The following is a 17,035-nucleotide window of genomic DNA, read 5'->3' as shown; positions in this document are numbered from 1 at the left end:
AAAATAATAATAATAATAATAAAAAAATATATATATATACATATATATCAGTCACATTAAACACAGCAGCAGGCTAATCCAGGCCCTCGTGTTTATGATCCACCTGCATTCATGCTCTGTCATCGCCCTAAAAGAAGAACCTTTGATGGTCTATTCCTTTTCAGATCACGTTAAGAATAAAGATCGGGTCTGTCGGGTTTGTATATTGCACAGGTAGAAGAAAATGAGTCTTTTGTAAGTCTCAAGTTCAAGTCAAGTCTCAAATCAAATCTCATGTCCAGGTAGGTCGGTCCAGGTCAAGTCATCGGCTTGAAATGTTCAAACCCTTCCAAGTCATTAGTACTGTTTTGTGTCCCCGATGGGCGTCACAAGATTAAAATGTGATTTATTTTTCAGAAATAAAATGTCCCGTGGGCACCATGCTGGGATGATAATATAATTAATTCATCACACAATAACTATCACGCTAATTAATTTTGCCGGCCTCAACATGTGTGTGTTCTCTCTGTGCGTTGGTTTCAGCCCCCATTGGGTAGAGGCGGTGGCGGTAGCATATAGTACACAAAGTGCAAACGAGTGTAACATAGTACATAGATGCATTCAATGCAGTAATGTCTGTGACAAAACGTGTTTTACTGGAAATGATATGACAGTGGTCATTGGACTAAATCCTGAGTCATTGAGATGAAAGTCGAGAATGTCGAGTTGCAGGTCGTTGATGATAGTGTCCAGTCGAGTCCAAAGTCCATACCTTTTGTATATTTTAAGACCTTAGCCCGGTACTGTATATATCACATACTCAACAAAAATATAAACGCAACACTTGAAACTCAGGAAAGGAATATTCCACCCTCGTGAATCCGATCATATATTCATTCGGATTGGCACTTTTCTTTGGGAAGAGCTTTGGTAGGCGTATACGAAGGTTACATTCTTTCCGTTTGAGCAAATAAACCGAATGCAATTGGAATATTTTGGTCCATGTATACGTGGCCATTGGAAGTTGTACCCGACTGAACGGCACAAAGTATTAAAATAAATATAAATAAATATAGATATATAATAGATATTAAAATAAAATAAAATAAAATAAAATAAAATAAAATAAAATAAAATAAAATAAAATAAAATAAAATTAAATTAAATTAAATTAAATTGAGAAGATTAAAGTGAGATGTCTGAGTCATTGAGATGAAAGTCCATGTCGAGTTGCAGGTCTTTGATGATAGTGTCCAGTCAAGTCCAAAGTCCATTTGTATATTTTAAGACCTTAGCCCGGTACTGTATATATCACATACTCAACAAAAATATAAACGCAACACTTTTGTTTTTGCTCTGACTTTTCATGAGATGGACTTAAAGATCTAAAATTCATCCCAGATAATCAATATTAGCATTTCTCTCAAATAATTGTTCACAAATCTGTCAAAATGTGTGATAGTGAGCACTTCTGCTTTGCTGAGCCACATCAAGATGCCGGCACCTTTCGGTGTCAGATCAGCGATTGTGCCTTGGAGTGTCCACAATAAAAGGCCACCCTGAAATGTGCATTTTTTTTGTGCTTTATCGGGGGTCTGGGGACTGAGAACCAGTCAGTATCTGGTGTGACCACCATTTGCCTCATGCAGTGCAACACATTTTCTTCACATGGAGTTTATCAGATTGTCAATGGTGGCCTGTGGAATGTTGGTCCACTCCTCTTCAATGGCTGCGCAAAGTTGCTGGATATCAAAAGGGAACCGGTACACACTGTGTACATTTTCAGTTTCCAAGAATTGCGTACAGATCCTAGCGACACGGAGCCGTGCATTATCTTGCTGAAACATGCGGTGATGTTCAAGGATGTATGACACAACAACGGGTCTCAGGATCTCAGCCTCAGGATCTCCGTGCATTCAAAATGCCATCAATAAAACGCTCCTGTGTTCTTCGTCCATCGGCTTACGGCGGAATTGAAAATGAACATTCGATCCGGTTGACATTCATGCTTGCGACATCTGTGGCATCATTTTACTGCACGTTTCAGCGTGGCCTTTTATTGTGCACAGTCTAAGGTACACCTGCGCATTAATCATGATGTCAGATCAGCATCTTGATGTGGCGCACCTGGGAGGTGGGATGGATTATCGCAGCAGAACAGAAGTGCTCAACATTTGAAAGAAATGCTAATATTGTTTACGTGGAATTCATGTGAGATCTTTGAGATCTTTGGAAGTCAGGGATGAACATGGGGCGAGACAGAAAAGAGCAAAAGAGTAAGTAAAGGAGTCGGACAGTAGACTTGCTCTTCTCGGAGTGGATCTCAGCTTTATAACAGGGTGGGGGTCAGGTGGTGGGGGGGGGGCAGTGACATTTGGTTTTCGCTTTACATGCCATTTACATAAACGCTGCAGTGATTAACAGCACTTACTCATGCATCAGTCTGGATGTCTTCTGAAGCCACTCACACATGCGCCCAAAGAACTGCGATATGCCGTGCGCCTTCATTTGTAGAAAAGATTACAAATGCATTTATTACATTTTCATAATTTGACAGACATCACAACATACTTGCACGGTTGCTCCGATACTCATGATTTCTCACATGGTTGCTGGGTACCAAAACGGAAAGGCTACAAAAAAACCAAACATGCTTGCACATACAAGAGGGGATCAATCCATGGACAGATTAAAGCCATATTCTATACTCTCAACAAGTTCTGGTAAAGAAAACAACACGTAGGAGAGTGCCAAAGCTCATAATCATTATTGTCTTTTATTTCTTTCTTTTTTAAATTGTTTTTTGCTTACATCAAATAGAACAGACATACATTGGCACATGCAAAGTCAACACTTTGTGGTGCGTTTTCGTAACCATCCAAATCCCATTAAACACAGACTGCTTATCTAGTTTTGTACTCCAAACATGAAAATACACTCTCAAATATTTACAAAAAAAATATACGTACAATGCCCGTCACTCAAATATAATCATCATGTGGGGCTGAGTTTTTTTTCTTTTATTTGATTTGTGTAAAACAAAATATTGTATGTGGCAGAGCTCGCTGTTCAAGGTAATTTGATGTACTTGGAGCAATAGAGGCACAGAAGAAAATCACTTTGAAACAATACAGAAGAGAAATCAGATAATGGGAACCCCAAGAGAATATGGCTTTAATGACATTGTAAAAGAAAGTATCTTGAAAGCAGATCCGCTGTCCTCGACGCCCTCGTCCACCGTGACCCCTTTTAGCGGGCGGCTCGTTCTCCGCGAGGGTCCGCCGCTTCAATACCTACACACTTTGCTTCAAACAGGGAGGCCGAAGCGGCCGCAGCGGCCCGCGGCAACGCTAGTCTCGGTCAAGTCTGGATGGAGGTGGGATGCGGTCCGCCATCCGGTGTGAGTCCACTGATGCTGCAGGCGGCGCCGGGACGCCCTGCGGTCCTCTCGCTTATATTCTTTTCCGTCACAAATAACAAAACAAGCAGCGTTCCTCGTCCGGCGCATCAGATCCTGAGGTTGTTGTAACTCACGTACGTCTTCTTGGTTGCTTGACCTGAAGAAGAAGAAGAACAACAACAACAATCACTTAGAGCGAGAGAAAACAAATGTGCAATTTTCCACTTTGCTGGCTGCGCGGTGCCTTCTTATCACCAGCTGTGAGCAATCACAAAAGGTGTTTTCTGGCCCTGTCTATCATTTCCGTTGCGCCGGTGTAACGCCTCACTTTCTATATGTTAACTAGCAATAAAGAAAAAACAAACAGTACACAAGTGGGCACCAAAGTAACGCTAGGGCAAGCAATGTGCTCCCGGTGCGGATTGCCATGGAAACGTGGCTGAGCGCCCACCTCGCCGCAGCGTGAGCTCCCGTGTCCTCCCTTGTGGCGTGTTGGAAACGTTCAAGGTGCCTGCCTTCTCGCGTTTGAGGTCTCGCCGACTCGTCACGACTTCCGCGAGAGGTAGTTTTAACTTTAAAGAGGGCGGGATTTAAGTTTGGGGGGTTCAAAGGTGGCGTCGGCATCGGACATATTTTTGGGAGATTCGCGCCGTAGACTGCATTCAAGCGGCAAGAATGCGCGACTCCCATCTGTCATCCTCGCCGCACGAAGAAGAAGGTCGACGTATGCTGGCTTAATTAAACACATTGCAATGGATTCTAGTTCTACTGCTTTAATGTTGCTATAGCAACCAGCTCCCCTGGGCTATGCAATTAAAGTCGCACCATCCCTTTATAGCATTTTGTAGTCTGGGGCTGCAAGTATGATGAATAAAACATCCCGGAGTGTACAACAGAGTTTTGCTATTAACGATATGCAGCAGGAAGACCAGGCAGCCGTTCTCAGGAAGTGGAGGTCATTTTGTTCCTACTGTATCCTATGGAGATGTGGCGCGGCGTAGCTTTTTATACATTTTTGATGACGGATCGTATCGTTCAAAATGAACCAAAATTGTCGTTAAATCGTATCGGCAAACCGAATAGTGATATGAATCGAATCCTTATTAAAAAGAATGACTGCACTCCTAATATTTTGACTTTGGTCTGAACCAGTCATGATGTGCTATATATATCACTATATTGACACGCACTATGGTACACATTATGGCATTGGATGCTCATATCACCGAGTACTTCGGTATGTGACAACAAAAAAAATTTTTAAAAATTAAAAAAACAAAAAAAACCTTAAACTATATTAGGGTACTGCACAGTGGTCGAGTGGTTAGCGTGCAGGCCTCACAGCTAGGAGACCCGAGTTCAATTCCACCCTCGGCCATCTCTGTGTGGAGTTTGCATGTTCTCCCCGTGCATGCGTGGGTTTTCTCCGGGTACTCCGGTTTCCTCCCACATTCCAAAAACATGCTAGGTTAATTAGCCACTCCAAATTGTCCATAGGTATGAATGTGAGTGTGAATGGTTGTTTGTCTATATGTGCCCTGGGATTGGCTGGCCACCAGTCCAGCGTGTACCCCGCCTCTCGCCCAAAGACAGCTGGGATAGGCTCCAGCACCCTCTGCAACGCTCATGAAGACAAGCGGTGAATTAATATTTACGATACAGTTCTTGTATTAAATATCGCTAGATTGTACTACATGTAAGTATGTGCTGTAAGATCATCATTAATACTCAGTAAAAAGTATCTTCAGAACATTATTGTTTATGCTTTTTGTTCCTTGTTATTTGGGCCCAATTTCCATATAAGAAGCCTCTCGCCCGAAGACAGCTGGGATAGGCTCCAGCACCCTCCGCGACCCTTGTGAGGAAAAGCGGTAGAAAATGAATGAATGAATGAATGAAACTATATTAGGAAAGCAGGAAGTGAACAAATGTAACAGTTAGTGATTGTAAAAGTACCAGATGGAGGGGTAGGATTTAATAAGCTTTGCTTCTTCCTACTCCTTTTGGACATGTGGAACTGGGAACTGATTATGGGATGCATTCAATTGGAATCTGATGCATGTTCAAATGAAATAAAACCATTACCATTACTATTACCATTACCATTACCATTACCATTACCATTACCACTTTTTTCACTCACTGGGTAGTAATAGAACAATTCTACGGGGTTTTGCCATCAGTTGTAAGCCAAATAACATGTTTACATGGAGTGTAGTGTGTCGGTACGATCCTTTGAGTCACCCTGACTCCATCACGGGGACAACAAAATGGACTAAACATTATAATAACAACATCTTATGCTTCATTGATATTGCGATCGCGGTATAAGCAGAGGACAGTGAGTGATGAGCATTTTTGGAATTAAAGGACAAATCTTACTTTTTCTGTGAGGCTATTACACCGCATCAATACCAGCGCAAATCTGCAGAACTGCTCATCTTCATAATCCTATAAATCACTCCCAGTCATCTCCTCCAGGGCTGACAGGCCCTGAAAGCGAGGTATTTGGCGCTCTGATGGTTACAGGCATTGACGGACAGTCTTCGGGGATGGGGGAACCACAGTTCAAGTTTCGGGGCGGTCATGCACATAAATTCGCCATTAATAAATGTCACTTCCATTGCTGCAAAAAAAAAAAAAAGGTCAAAAGGGACGAAAGGGTGCACGATGGAGAGATGAGGCGAGAAGACATCCATGGAGGTGAAAGGCCCACGGAGCAGATGACATGATGCACTTTTGAGACGGCGTCCTGGAGACCTTCCGATGTGCTACGTTGACAGATGCTGCGGTTTGGACCGCCCCCCCCGCCGCCCCCTAAGGAGAATGTATCTGCTCCATCAGCTGTGTGTGATTCTTATCCCCTGTCGTATCCGCCATCTTCACACGGCGGCGTATTTATGACGCATACACACGAGCTCATTCCACTCCTGACAGATGAGCAGGACAACTGTTGGCGCCGTTTTGGAGAGATTCCCAGTCAAGTCTGTCATCCCGTAGACATCATTCAAAGAGGGCTTTGGAGGGGGGTGCCGCACCTGTGGGCACCGTGATGGCTCCGTGTGATTAGAAGCGTTGCGGGAGAGGAGGCGTTTGTGGCTTGTGATGTGTAATTTGCATGAGCTGTCAATCATCGCTCTCTTCTTTCTAACAAGAAGGGTCATCAGCTAATGATAGATGTAGTGTTCGCTATGTGAACATAATTATATATGCAGGCCAAACTAAATGAAAAAATGCTATAATATCACAACAAGACGACATTAGCTACGCCGACGTAACACATGCACGTTAAATAGTGATCCGCTAACGATAGCAATTTGGTTTTGCTACTCACTTTAGCTGCAACAACAACATGAATGTAAATTGTTGATGATCTCTCTGTGACATTCCAACAACGGTTTATTTATTTTATTCAGGGAAAACAAACATTTATGACAATTTGTCGAGCACTATGATTTGTGTGCCAGAGCTCTATGAAAAAAAATGCAATTTTTCAGTCATTTTTCATAAGCACTTTTTGAATGGTACACTATGGGGACTGATAGCACTTAGTCTTGGTGGACTACAACATGGAAACAGGAGCTGTAAAGTAAAACATGTTAACATGTAACTGTTACCTTTGTTCACTTCCTGCTTTCCTAACATAATTAAGTTTTTTTTTTTGTCACGTACCAAAGTAGGAGGTGATATGAGCATCCAATGACGATAATGAGTTGACTTCAGGATGGGAGTGGAGAGCAGGCTAATAGACATGCTTAGTAACAAAGACAATTTACTGAGGTTCACATTGGGAGTGACCGGGATGGATAGGATCAGGAAGGAGTACATCAGAAAGACATTACATGTTAGAGTCCTTGTAGATAAAGTCAGTTATCGGCCAGACTGAGATGGTTGGGACATGTCCAGTGGAGAGATAGTGAATATGTTAGTAGAAGGATGCTGCCAGGTAGGAGGGACATGAGGGTAGTTGGTGTGAGAGAGACAGATTGGATGGAAGCAACTGATTTGCTGTGGTGACCCCTGAAGGGAAAAGCCCAAAGAGGAAGAAGAAGTTAAGCTAATGAATGTTGCTTAGTTTTTGTCGGTTCCTGCCCTCAATCCTCAAAATTGCAATAATGTAGAAACGATGAATCCAATCAACCACTGAGCTAATAGCAGAGGCTAAAACTGCTACTACAGTAAACCTCGGATATATCGGACTCGGATATATCGGAAATTCGCTCACAACGGACAGATAAAAAAGAACCAATTTTTCTGTAATGCATTTCCAATAAAAATTCATTGCATATATCGGATTTTTTATAACGGATTTCGCCTATTTCGGACAAAATCTCCAGTCCCGTTCCAATGCATTTCCATGAAATTTCCCTCGCATATATCGGATGGCCGCATCGTGGCGCTCCGATTCGCCGAATCGTGACAGGCCGCTATACGACGTCATTTGCAGCGTTTGCAGCGTTGCCTGCGCGTCCAGGTACATTGGAAACATAGTCAAGGAAGTGCCTTTTTATAACGGATAAAATCCCATTTACGCATATACCGGATATAAATCCGATATATGCGTAAAACGAACATTTTCCGGTATACGCATATAACGGATTTCGCTTATATCGGACAAAACCAGTGGGAACAATTGAATCCGATATATCCGAGGTTTACTGTACAACATTCTATAGCGGCATGCAGTAGTACCGTCTGGTACGAGCCTAGTTGGTCAGGGGGCCATCCTGCGTCAAGGACACGACTCAAAACAAAAGTCCAAGTCATTCCAGAACAATCTTAGGATAAAAGAACAGATTGGTAAACCAGCACAGTCCCTGGACGTAATCCCCAATCAGATGGTCTGATGAATAGTATTTGATTTCCATTGTAGCTGTGTGTTGGTCCAGTGGATTCATACATGTCCAAATACTTCTGTCCCAGTCGTGCATTTGCACCCCACAAACTAATACCCTAAATTATCATGCCGGCTGTTGAGTCAGAAAAGTGGTGGTCTGAGTAACACTTTGTTCTGCAGAGGGATTATCTCCTTCCATTCCATTGATGGAACTCTCTTTCTTCAAATCTATCTGTCCTCCTTACTCATCCAGCACACTTGGGTGAAAGGTCTTCCCGATAACTGCTGGCCTCTTCTATAAGGCATTAAACATACTTTTTACCCGCCACACTACCAATTAAATCGGGCAAATGGGATTTTCCAGCGCAAGAAAGGAAATCTAAGAACGATACGAGAAGTAGCAGAAAGACATATCACTCTACCCTCCAGGGGAAACCATTTAAAAACCTCAATAGCACAGATATAAATGGAGATCCCAAACAAGTTCAAGTGCCAAGGCTTTGCCAGCTACAGGAAGATAAACATATATTAGAACTGTCAGGCTCGTATGGATGAATGCTTCTACCATGTACCTTTGCGGGAAGTCCACATGATATTATAATGATTACTCACTCATGGGGTCAGCGGCAGGGTTCTCACACAGCTCAGTCTTGGCCTCTCCGTTGGGTCTTTCACTGGGCTTCTGGGACAAACGCGATGACATCGTAGCGGCTGTGACCACCGCCTTGAAGCTACGTTTCCTCTTCTGTACGTTGAGCTCAGGGTGGAAGATAATGATGTACACCTTGGGCATGTACAGCATGCCCAGTGCTACTGAGGCACTTAGGTTCATGGAGATGGTCAGTGTCGTCGTCTGAATGTAGAGCTGTCAAAAGGGGCACAAAGGGGGTAAAATTAACAACAAAAAATGGTCGGGGATTCATCTGGACGGGTCTTTTGGGTGAGATCTGTGTGTCTATTATTTTGACCCTCTCAAGTCGCTAAGTAGGGCAGCCAAAATATGATGCAGTGCAGATCCACAAGTAAGAATTGGAGTACAGCTCCTATGTTGGATGATTAGACTGTGCAGGCCTATTGTAATTTGGGGGCCGTATTCAACCACCAAAGCCAAAGTAAGTCATTTGTTGATGATTTGACATTTAAATTAGATATACAATACCGCTCAAAGGTTTGGGATCACTTGTAAATTTCTTTGTTTTCCCAAAAAAAACCCAACAAATTTTCATGCATTTCACAAAAATTGTTTCCATTTCACAAACATTTGTATCCATTTCACAAACATTTAAAATGAATACTCTACAAAAGAGGAGAAATATGAACTCAGGGAAGAACTAAATTTTATATGCTAGGACTACGTTAAAAAGGCATAGCATTTCAGTATTTGGAATCACAAGGATGAAGAGTCTTGAACCAGTCATGATGTGCTATATATATCACTATATTGACACTTACTATGGTACCCATTATGGCATTGGATGATCATATCACCGAGTACTTCGGTACGAGGTACATTATTAAAAAAAAAAAAAACAAATAAACAAAAAAAAAAAACCTTAAACTGTATTATGGAAAGCAGGAAGTGAACAAATGTATTGCATTGTATGGTCATATCACCTCATACTTCGGTACGTGACAAAAAATTAAAAAAATTTAATTAAATAAAAAAAAAACGTAAACTACTTTAGGAAAGCAGGAAGTGAACAAATGTAACAGTTAGTGATTGTAAAAGTACCAGATGGAGGGGTAGGATTTAATAAGCTTTGCTTCTTCCTACTCCTTTTGGACATTACCATTACCATTACTATTACCATTACCATTACCATTACCATTACCATTACCATTACCATTTACCAATCAGATGATTTTTTTGATCATTTTTGTATAGAGGCCTACTATCCACATCAATCTCCTGGTAATCCAAATGAATCATTTTATAAGGCTAATAGATGATTAGAAAAGCCATCTAAAAATCTAAACTAACACTAAAATCTATTACCGTGCTGTTAACTACTCCCTTCAGAGAGCAGCACAAACTGGGTCTAACAAGGACAGAAAAACGATGCACAACTGTGCAAGAAGACAAATATCTGAGAGTGTGTAGTTTAAGACAAAAACGATAAATAGTAGCCGCCAAACACCAGCGTCAGTATCAACAGTGAAGCGCCGACTTCAGGACTTCAGGACTTCAGACTTCATGGCAGGATGGCCAAGAAAAAGCCATATCTCAGACTGGCCAACAAACATTTTCCAAGCCATCCCAAACTTTTGAGCGGCAGCGTACGTATTTGTTGGTGGGAAATAAGCCATACATCATCAAAGACCAGCATCCTGTCCCGGCTGCAGCTGAAAACCCGAGACAATGGCTGTTGAAGGACGTAAATGTCAACTGCCGCAATGTCACATCTAAATGTCCTCCCGCAGCCTCGTTCCCACCGGTGCGCCCACTCCCACTCCTGGCGAGATTGATAGACTCGGGTCGAGTCCTCCCACCTCAGGTTCCTCCACGTATCATTCTCTCGCCGCCGCCACACCAACGTGGACCGGCGGAGCTGCAGCAATGGGCTGAATGTGAATGAGACGACAATGAATGGGGATTGGTCTCTGCAGTTTTGACAACATCTTCATTTGTCTTTGCGGCGCCACATGCGGCAGGCGGCCTACGTGCCGCAAACGTACATTCTTACATAACAACTTTCACATTCTCCACTCGAAATTTGTGATTTTACGTAACCTGCATCGCTGCTTTAACCGTCTTTTAATTCCCCAAAAGGTATTGTTACACAGAAGGGGCATTTCAGGGTACATGATTGTTTCAGGAGCACATCACTAATGTACCGCACTTAAATGCATCAGATGTCATCTGTACTGACGTTCAGTCTGCCGCTGGTAGGCGGATGGCACTGTAAACACATTAGCTCCCACAGTGGATCTGCAGGGCGGCGAGACGCAATCACTAAAGATAGGAAATGAAGAAATGCGGCTATTTGCATACACTTTTGGTCATCGGCACGACACTAATACTCGTTTCTTTGATACAAAACACTGGCCCGTTTGAATAGTCCCCGCACGTTTGTCTTCTGATCCCCACCAATAATTCAGATACAAGATCGCCATCCCTGCAGTACACACACACGCAGAGATGCCTTTTCTCTTTTCTAGCCTTGCTGCTTCTCTGTGGGGGGAAGCATCTCGCCTGCACGCCATGCATTAATAACGGCACCGGTATGATCTCGGTGTACGCTGTTCTCCGGAGCTGTGTGCAAATGTGTCACTTTTACGTGGCTTTCTGATGAGATATTAGGGCAACCAATCAAAGCGGCGCAAGTGCACGGCGTCGGATAATCGCTAGAGATTCCCCACCTTGTGTTTCTATGTTTGGTTGTAGCCGGTTTCCATAGTAACACACCAGAGTTTATTGCACAGCTCAACACGACCGCAAGAAGCTTTTAATAAGATTTTGATACCTCGGACACTGCAACAGTGAGCGTTTGAGAGCGTTTTTGACGGTGCAGCAGTTTGCTGGCGAGCATTCCTTGTGTTCCCTCGCACTCCTCACACCCAAAGACTAAAGGAGAACGCGGAGCGATGCGGGCTCCCATTCCCTCGCTTACAGCAGCAAATCTCTCAGTGTCTCTAATCACCGCCATTGTGCCTTCCTTTGAGCTTGACCCAATTTCATTGCCCTCTCACCCACCCCTTAAATGTCACAAAACATCCATAATTAATTCCTGTTGCTTTAACATAAATAAATACATGAAGTCATTTTCACAGCTGCTCGGCAACTCTCTATTTATAGCCGCAGTAATGATTTATTAACACCCTCATCAGGAATCAAGCGCTTGCATTTGAACGTTACATCCCATTGACGAACCCGAAGAGCAACATCAGCCACAACAAACGACACGGCTCCCTTTTCGACTAAAGGCTGTTGAGGGTAATTGTCATAATTATAGCCATCAGGGACACACTATGTGTAATAGCAGTTTAGTTGGCGATGGCTGAGTAGCACGGACGGACATAGCATTGATGAGGTCTTCATTCACTGAGTGACAATCAGGATGGTCTCTGACCGGCGACACGTCGTCTTCAATAATGAATCCGGGCTGGGGTATTTTGTTTTCCTCTCAACTACCTGCATCTCGTTTTTTTTTTTTTTTTGTTTTGTTTGGGTCTGGCCTACTTTCTAGCCGGGCTGTTGTCATGAATAACTCTCTCTGGCTATGTGCTGCAAAGCCTGGTTCCACTTTGGAGGCACCGCTTTGGCTGTACTTCATGAGATGTTGTCATTAAAAGTCACACGTCGGGGGTCTGATCTACTAAGATAGCAAATAATTAGCACTAACTTGCATGAGCGAACTAAACAAAATGCACAAACTAATAGTGTGTGTGGTGCTAGTGAACTGCTTTAATTGTTTGCATGATTTGTACCAAGTATAAACGCGGTGGGGACAGCCCTATTTCAATGAGGATTCGGTGGATGCTGCCAGCTGGCCCCGTGGAGAGTTTGGGAGGGGGTGGTAAACAAAAACGGAGGTTTGAAGCCATGGAGTTTGAGGTGTTGATGGAGGATGCAAATCGACAAACTGGTGAACCGCATTACCATCACCATCATAATAATACTACATGAGGGGATTTTGTCTTTTAATGAACACTACACATTTTACAATACTACTACTACTACTGTATGTAGTGTAAATCTACGTTTTTTACACTGTGTTTGACAATTAATGTCAAACACTTACTTATATAGTGTTATCTACTTCCATATTAGTTAGCTTGGCCGCATTATTGAGCATTAAACCTGATACTCACCCAACCCTAATTTTGACCCCTGCAAAACATGCCATGAAAAATACCTTACTCTGTAAAAAGCTTTTTTAATTCAATACGGCATTTGACAAACATACTTAATGGAGTATGATGAGTTTTTTGAGGATCACAGTGTGATCAAGTACAGATAACGCAGACAAAAGTGGACAATATTCGCCCGTATGTGCTTGAAAGTCTAAAGCCTAAAGCAAATAAACCCAGCTGCTGTCAGATTGAGCTCCAAGTACGAGAAGCTTTGATGGTATATTCTCGGTATGCCCCCCCCTAAAAAAAAATATCAAAACCAACGTTATATTAATCTGTTTTTAGTTGTTGTTAATTATTAGTTGTCTAATGGGTCACTTTGCCAAGTCTGCATTGCGTGTTGGCTTATTTGGATACAAACAATGTCTCCTCAGTGTAGAGACGGCCCCCGTTGGCATCATACAGTGTCAGGAAAAATGATCTGACTCATTTGTAGGTTAAATAAAAGACAAATAAAGTAAAGAAACGAAAAAGTGTTTTTATTTTCGAAAAGTACATATAACGCCATTTTTTTCATATATGAAATGCCATTTTGCTTTTTTCTTTATAATTCCATTGTTTTTGGTTTCTTGTGACACAACAAGCGTTCGTTTACACTTCAATCTTAGTAGACATGATCCCGTACCAGCATGGAAACACCATCTTGTTATGGGTTACCAACGTCAGAGCTACTGGATCTGCATTGAAACCAAAATCAAGCGGCTGACCTCCGCCAGAACTGATTTAATTTTAAAAACATAATGAAACAGAATGACAGTACCATAAAACGGGGTTATAAGGGATGGCTGGGTAATAAGGGACAATTTTCGTCAAAATGTTTTTTGAACGATTTGTTCAGGACTATATGCTTCTTTGAAAAAAAACAACACAAAGCAGCTTCCTGTTAACGTTGAAAAGGCAGAATTACATTTAAAACATTTTCCTGAAAATTGTCCCTTATTACCCAGCTGTCCCTTATAACCCCGTTTTACGATATATGTACTTTTCAAAAATAAAAACACTTTTTTTTCTTTACTTTATTTGCCTTTTATTTAACCTACAAATGTGTCAGCACTTTCAGCTGCTGGCAGGTTGAGTTTCCCATTATCCGTGACGTCTTTAATCTGACATGAGATGTGATGGGACAATAAATACAAAATATACATGCTGGTTCAGACGGTTACATTAAATAATGGTTGCTGTCATTGTTTTTTTCCACGGAAATGTGTGCGACACTCTGAAAAACCCACCTGTGGGGTTTTGGTGCGCTTCGCCTGCGCCAAGAATAGACCAGGTTGGAGCTGGCGAGCTTTCAGCGCGCCTTTGGAGTGCTGTTTTGTCACGAAATTGTTATTCCGCCAAGATGAAAATGTGGACACCTCCCACGGTGCGCCACCACGCCCATCTTGGCGCAGTCCAGTTTACCAAATTACCAAATTGGCTACAAAATTAAAGCCTTTAGAATAACAGTGATTAAAATACTTTTTTTTCTTCAGTGGCAGAAAGCTGGAAGAGTAAAGGAAAAAGTTGAGTCTAGTCAATCCTAATGACGCCGTGTAGCTCTGTCTTAGCCAGAGTTACATGAAGCATGTTACAAGTGCCTGAGAGGTTTTTTCAGACGTGTTTCCAAGAATGTACACTTTCACGACACGACTCCCTGGCTCTCGCTTTCTTTCGTGACTTGCAACTCCAGTGGGGGTTTCACTCTGATGACTCCGTGCCCGAGGGTGGGAACGTATCATCGCGCTGCAGAGAAATGCAGCTGTGTTCTGCGGTCATAGACGAAGAGAATTGTTGCAATGAAGCCACAGCATCCTATATGCATCCGCACGCTAGCTTCCACACTCAGCTGTACGTTACAGTTTGTAGCTATGTTAACGATATAGTCTCCTCTACTGCGGTCTTTCGGAGTTTGTGACATTCAGGGATATAATTTTGTTTCGAGAAGTCATGAGTCAGCTGATTTGGGATGCTGGTGATTCTCAGCATCATTACCTGACTGTGCTGAGTAGCTGCAGGTGTATGAGAGGGGACGGGGGGGTGCTCTATGATCCTTTGTTGCTATATTCATATGGCTGCCCTTGACATGGCTTTAAATGAGCCAATGAGGTGCGGTAGCAGGGGAGGGGTCACAGGTGTGGACAATACGGGTATGTAATGTTTAGAAGCACACTGCAAAAGGCACCGTACCATCTTGTGAATTTGTCTTTAGTGTAATTATCTTTACGGCCATATGGTAATGGTAATGGTAATGGTTTTATTTTAGTTGAACATCCTGCCATGAAGTCTGAAGTCGGCGCTTCACTGTTGATACTGACGCTGGTGTTTGACGGCTACTATTTATCGTTTTTGTCTTAAACTCCACACTCTCAGATATTTGTCTTCTTGCACAGTTGTGCATTGTTTTTCTGTCCTTGTTAGACCCAGTTTGTGCTGCTCTCTGAAGGGAGTAGTTAACAGCATGGTAAGCGATTTTAGTTTTAGTTTAGATTTTTAAATGGCTTTTCTAATCATCTATTAGCCTTATAAAATGATTCATTTGGATTAGCAGCCATACCAGGAAATTGATGTGGATAGTAGGCCTCTATACAAAAATCATCAAAAAAATCATCTGATTGGTAAATGGTAATAGTAATGGTAATGGTAATGGTAATGGTAATGGTAATGGTAATGGTAATGGTTTTATTTCATTTGAACATAAATCAGATTACAATTGAGTGCATCCCATAATCAGTTCCCAGTTCCACATGTCCAAAAGGAGTAGGAAGAAGCAAAGCTTATTAAATCCTACCCCTCCATCTGGTACTTTTACAATCAGTAACTGTTACATTTGTTCACTTCCTGCTTTCCTAATATAGTTTAATTATTTTTAATTATTTTTTTAATGTTTTTTTAATTTAATTTAATTTTTAGTTTAATTTTTTTTATAATTTTTTATGTTTTTATTATTTCTTATTATTATTTAAAATTTTTTATAATTTTTAAATTTTTAATTTTTTTTACAATTTTTAATTTATTAAATTTTTTTATCATATCATATCCAATTTTATCTTATCAAATCATCATATCATTTTAAAGAGCAAATACACAGCTCTCTGCAGTCGTTGCACATATATGCTGTATTTTCTTCTCATTTTGTTCATTTAACACAAAAGTGTTAAACAAGCAGATGTTTGCTCATGCTAAAAATGTCGCCGCCGCGTCTTGAAAAATGAATAAGGCAGTGTATCCATTTAACTACACCGCCACCACTGCAAAGGCTGCTTTACGACATGCAAAGGCACTTCTCACTGGCGGGCGGCTGGGGAGCCGGCAGACATGCAGCTACAGAAACCATTAAACTAGGACGCTGTGGTGTGAACTGACAGGCAAAGGAGGAGTTAACTGCATAAGAGGAAAGGAAAACACATTAGTGCCTCGCTACTCTCTGTGAGTAACATAATGAACTCCTAATCGCTGCTGAGGGTGTAATTCGTCTATGAAATCAGCGCCAAATTGATATGAGGAATATCACTTTCTGATCCATCTGCAGCGGTTGCTTATCTGGTCGAATATCGAGTGTCACGCTTCTCAAAAGGTTTGGAATAAGTAACTGTTTCCTGTCAGCATTGATATTCTGTCAGGGAAAAACTTCTCCTCCACTCTGTTTTATGCCCCCATCTTGGCGAGCCTCGCGAGTGGGCCCGATGAATGCATCTGTATTCTAGCAGCTGCCGCCCAGATAAGCAGTCACTCGCCCAGAAGGTCAAAATGTCATATTCTCAATCAACTCTGGGAGCGCCCAATGTCAAATGCTTTCGTTGGGTTAGAGAGCAGCTGTCAAGAAATGGAATGTGTCGAATCAAACTTCTATTTAGCCCCCCCCACACCTCCTCCTTCTCCTCCACCTGCTTGTCTTGCCTTCCCAAAATGCGGCATAATGGTATAAACGGAGCCCTAGGCGCGAGAACGGAGGTAATGCATCTGGAACCGCCGACTCCCCCGTT

General features: G+C 42.1%; 1 protein-coding gene across 6 annotated transcripts in view; it reads right to left on the bottom strand.

Annotated features, from left to right (window-relative positions):
• Window positions 1-2,348: 2,348 nt before the first annotated feature.
• LOC131104027 (metabotropic glutamate receptor 7-like) overlaps window positions 2,349-17,035 on the bottom strand; it is a 161,916-nt gene continuing 147,229 nt past the window's right edge. For 4 of the 6 annotated variants that reach the window (XM_058050720.1, XM_058050719.1, XM_058050717.1 and 1 more), the window contains 2 exons: window positions 8,829-9,081; window positions 2,349-3,536 (listed from right to left, as the gene is read on the bottom strand). In XM_058050720.1, coding sequence (XP_057906703.1) covers window positions 3,487-3,536; window positions 8,829-9,081 — 303 coding nt within the window. In that variant the 3' untranslated portion in view covers window positions 2,349-3,486. The remainder of the gene's footprint in view (window positions 3,537-8,828; window positions 9,082-17,035) is intronic. The other 2 variants (XM_058050721.1, XM_058050722.1) reach the window with 1 other exon arrangement.

This window comes from Doryrhamphus excisus, chromosome 16 (genome assembly GCF_030265055.1).
Source record: "Doryrhamphus excisus isolate RoL2022-K1 chromosome 16, RoL_Dexc_1.0, whole genome shotgun sequence".
Taxonomy (NCBI): domain Eukaryota; kingdom Metazoa; phylum Chordata; class Actinopteri; order Syngnathiformes; family Syngnathidae; genus Doryrhamphus; species Doryrhamphus excisus.
Note: the sequence above shows the minus strand (reverse complement) of the source record. Positions and strands in the feature narration are given on the sequence as shown.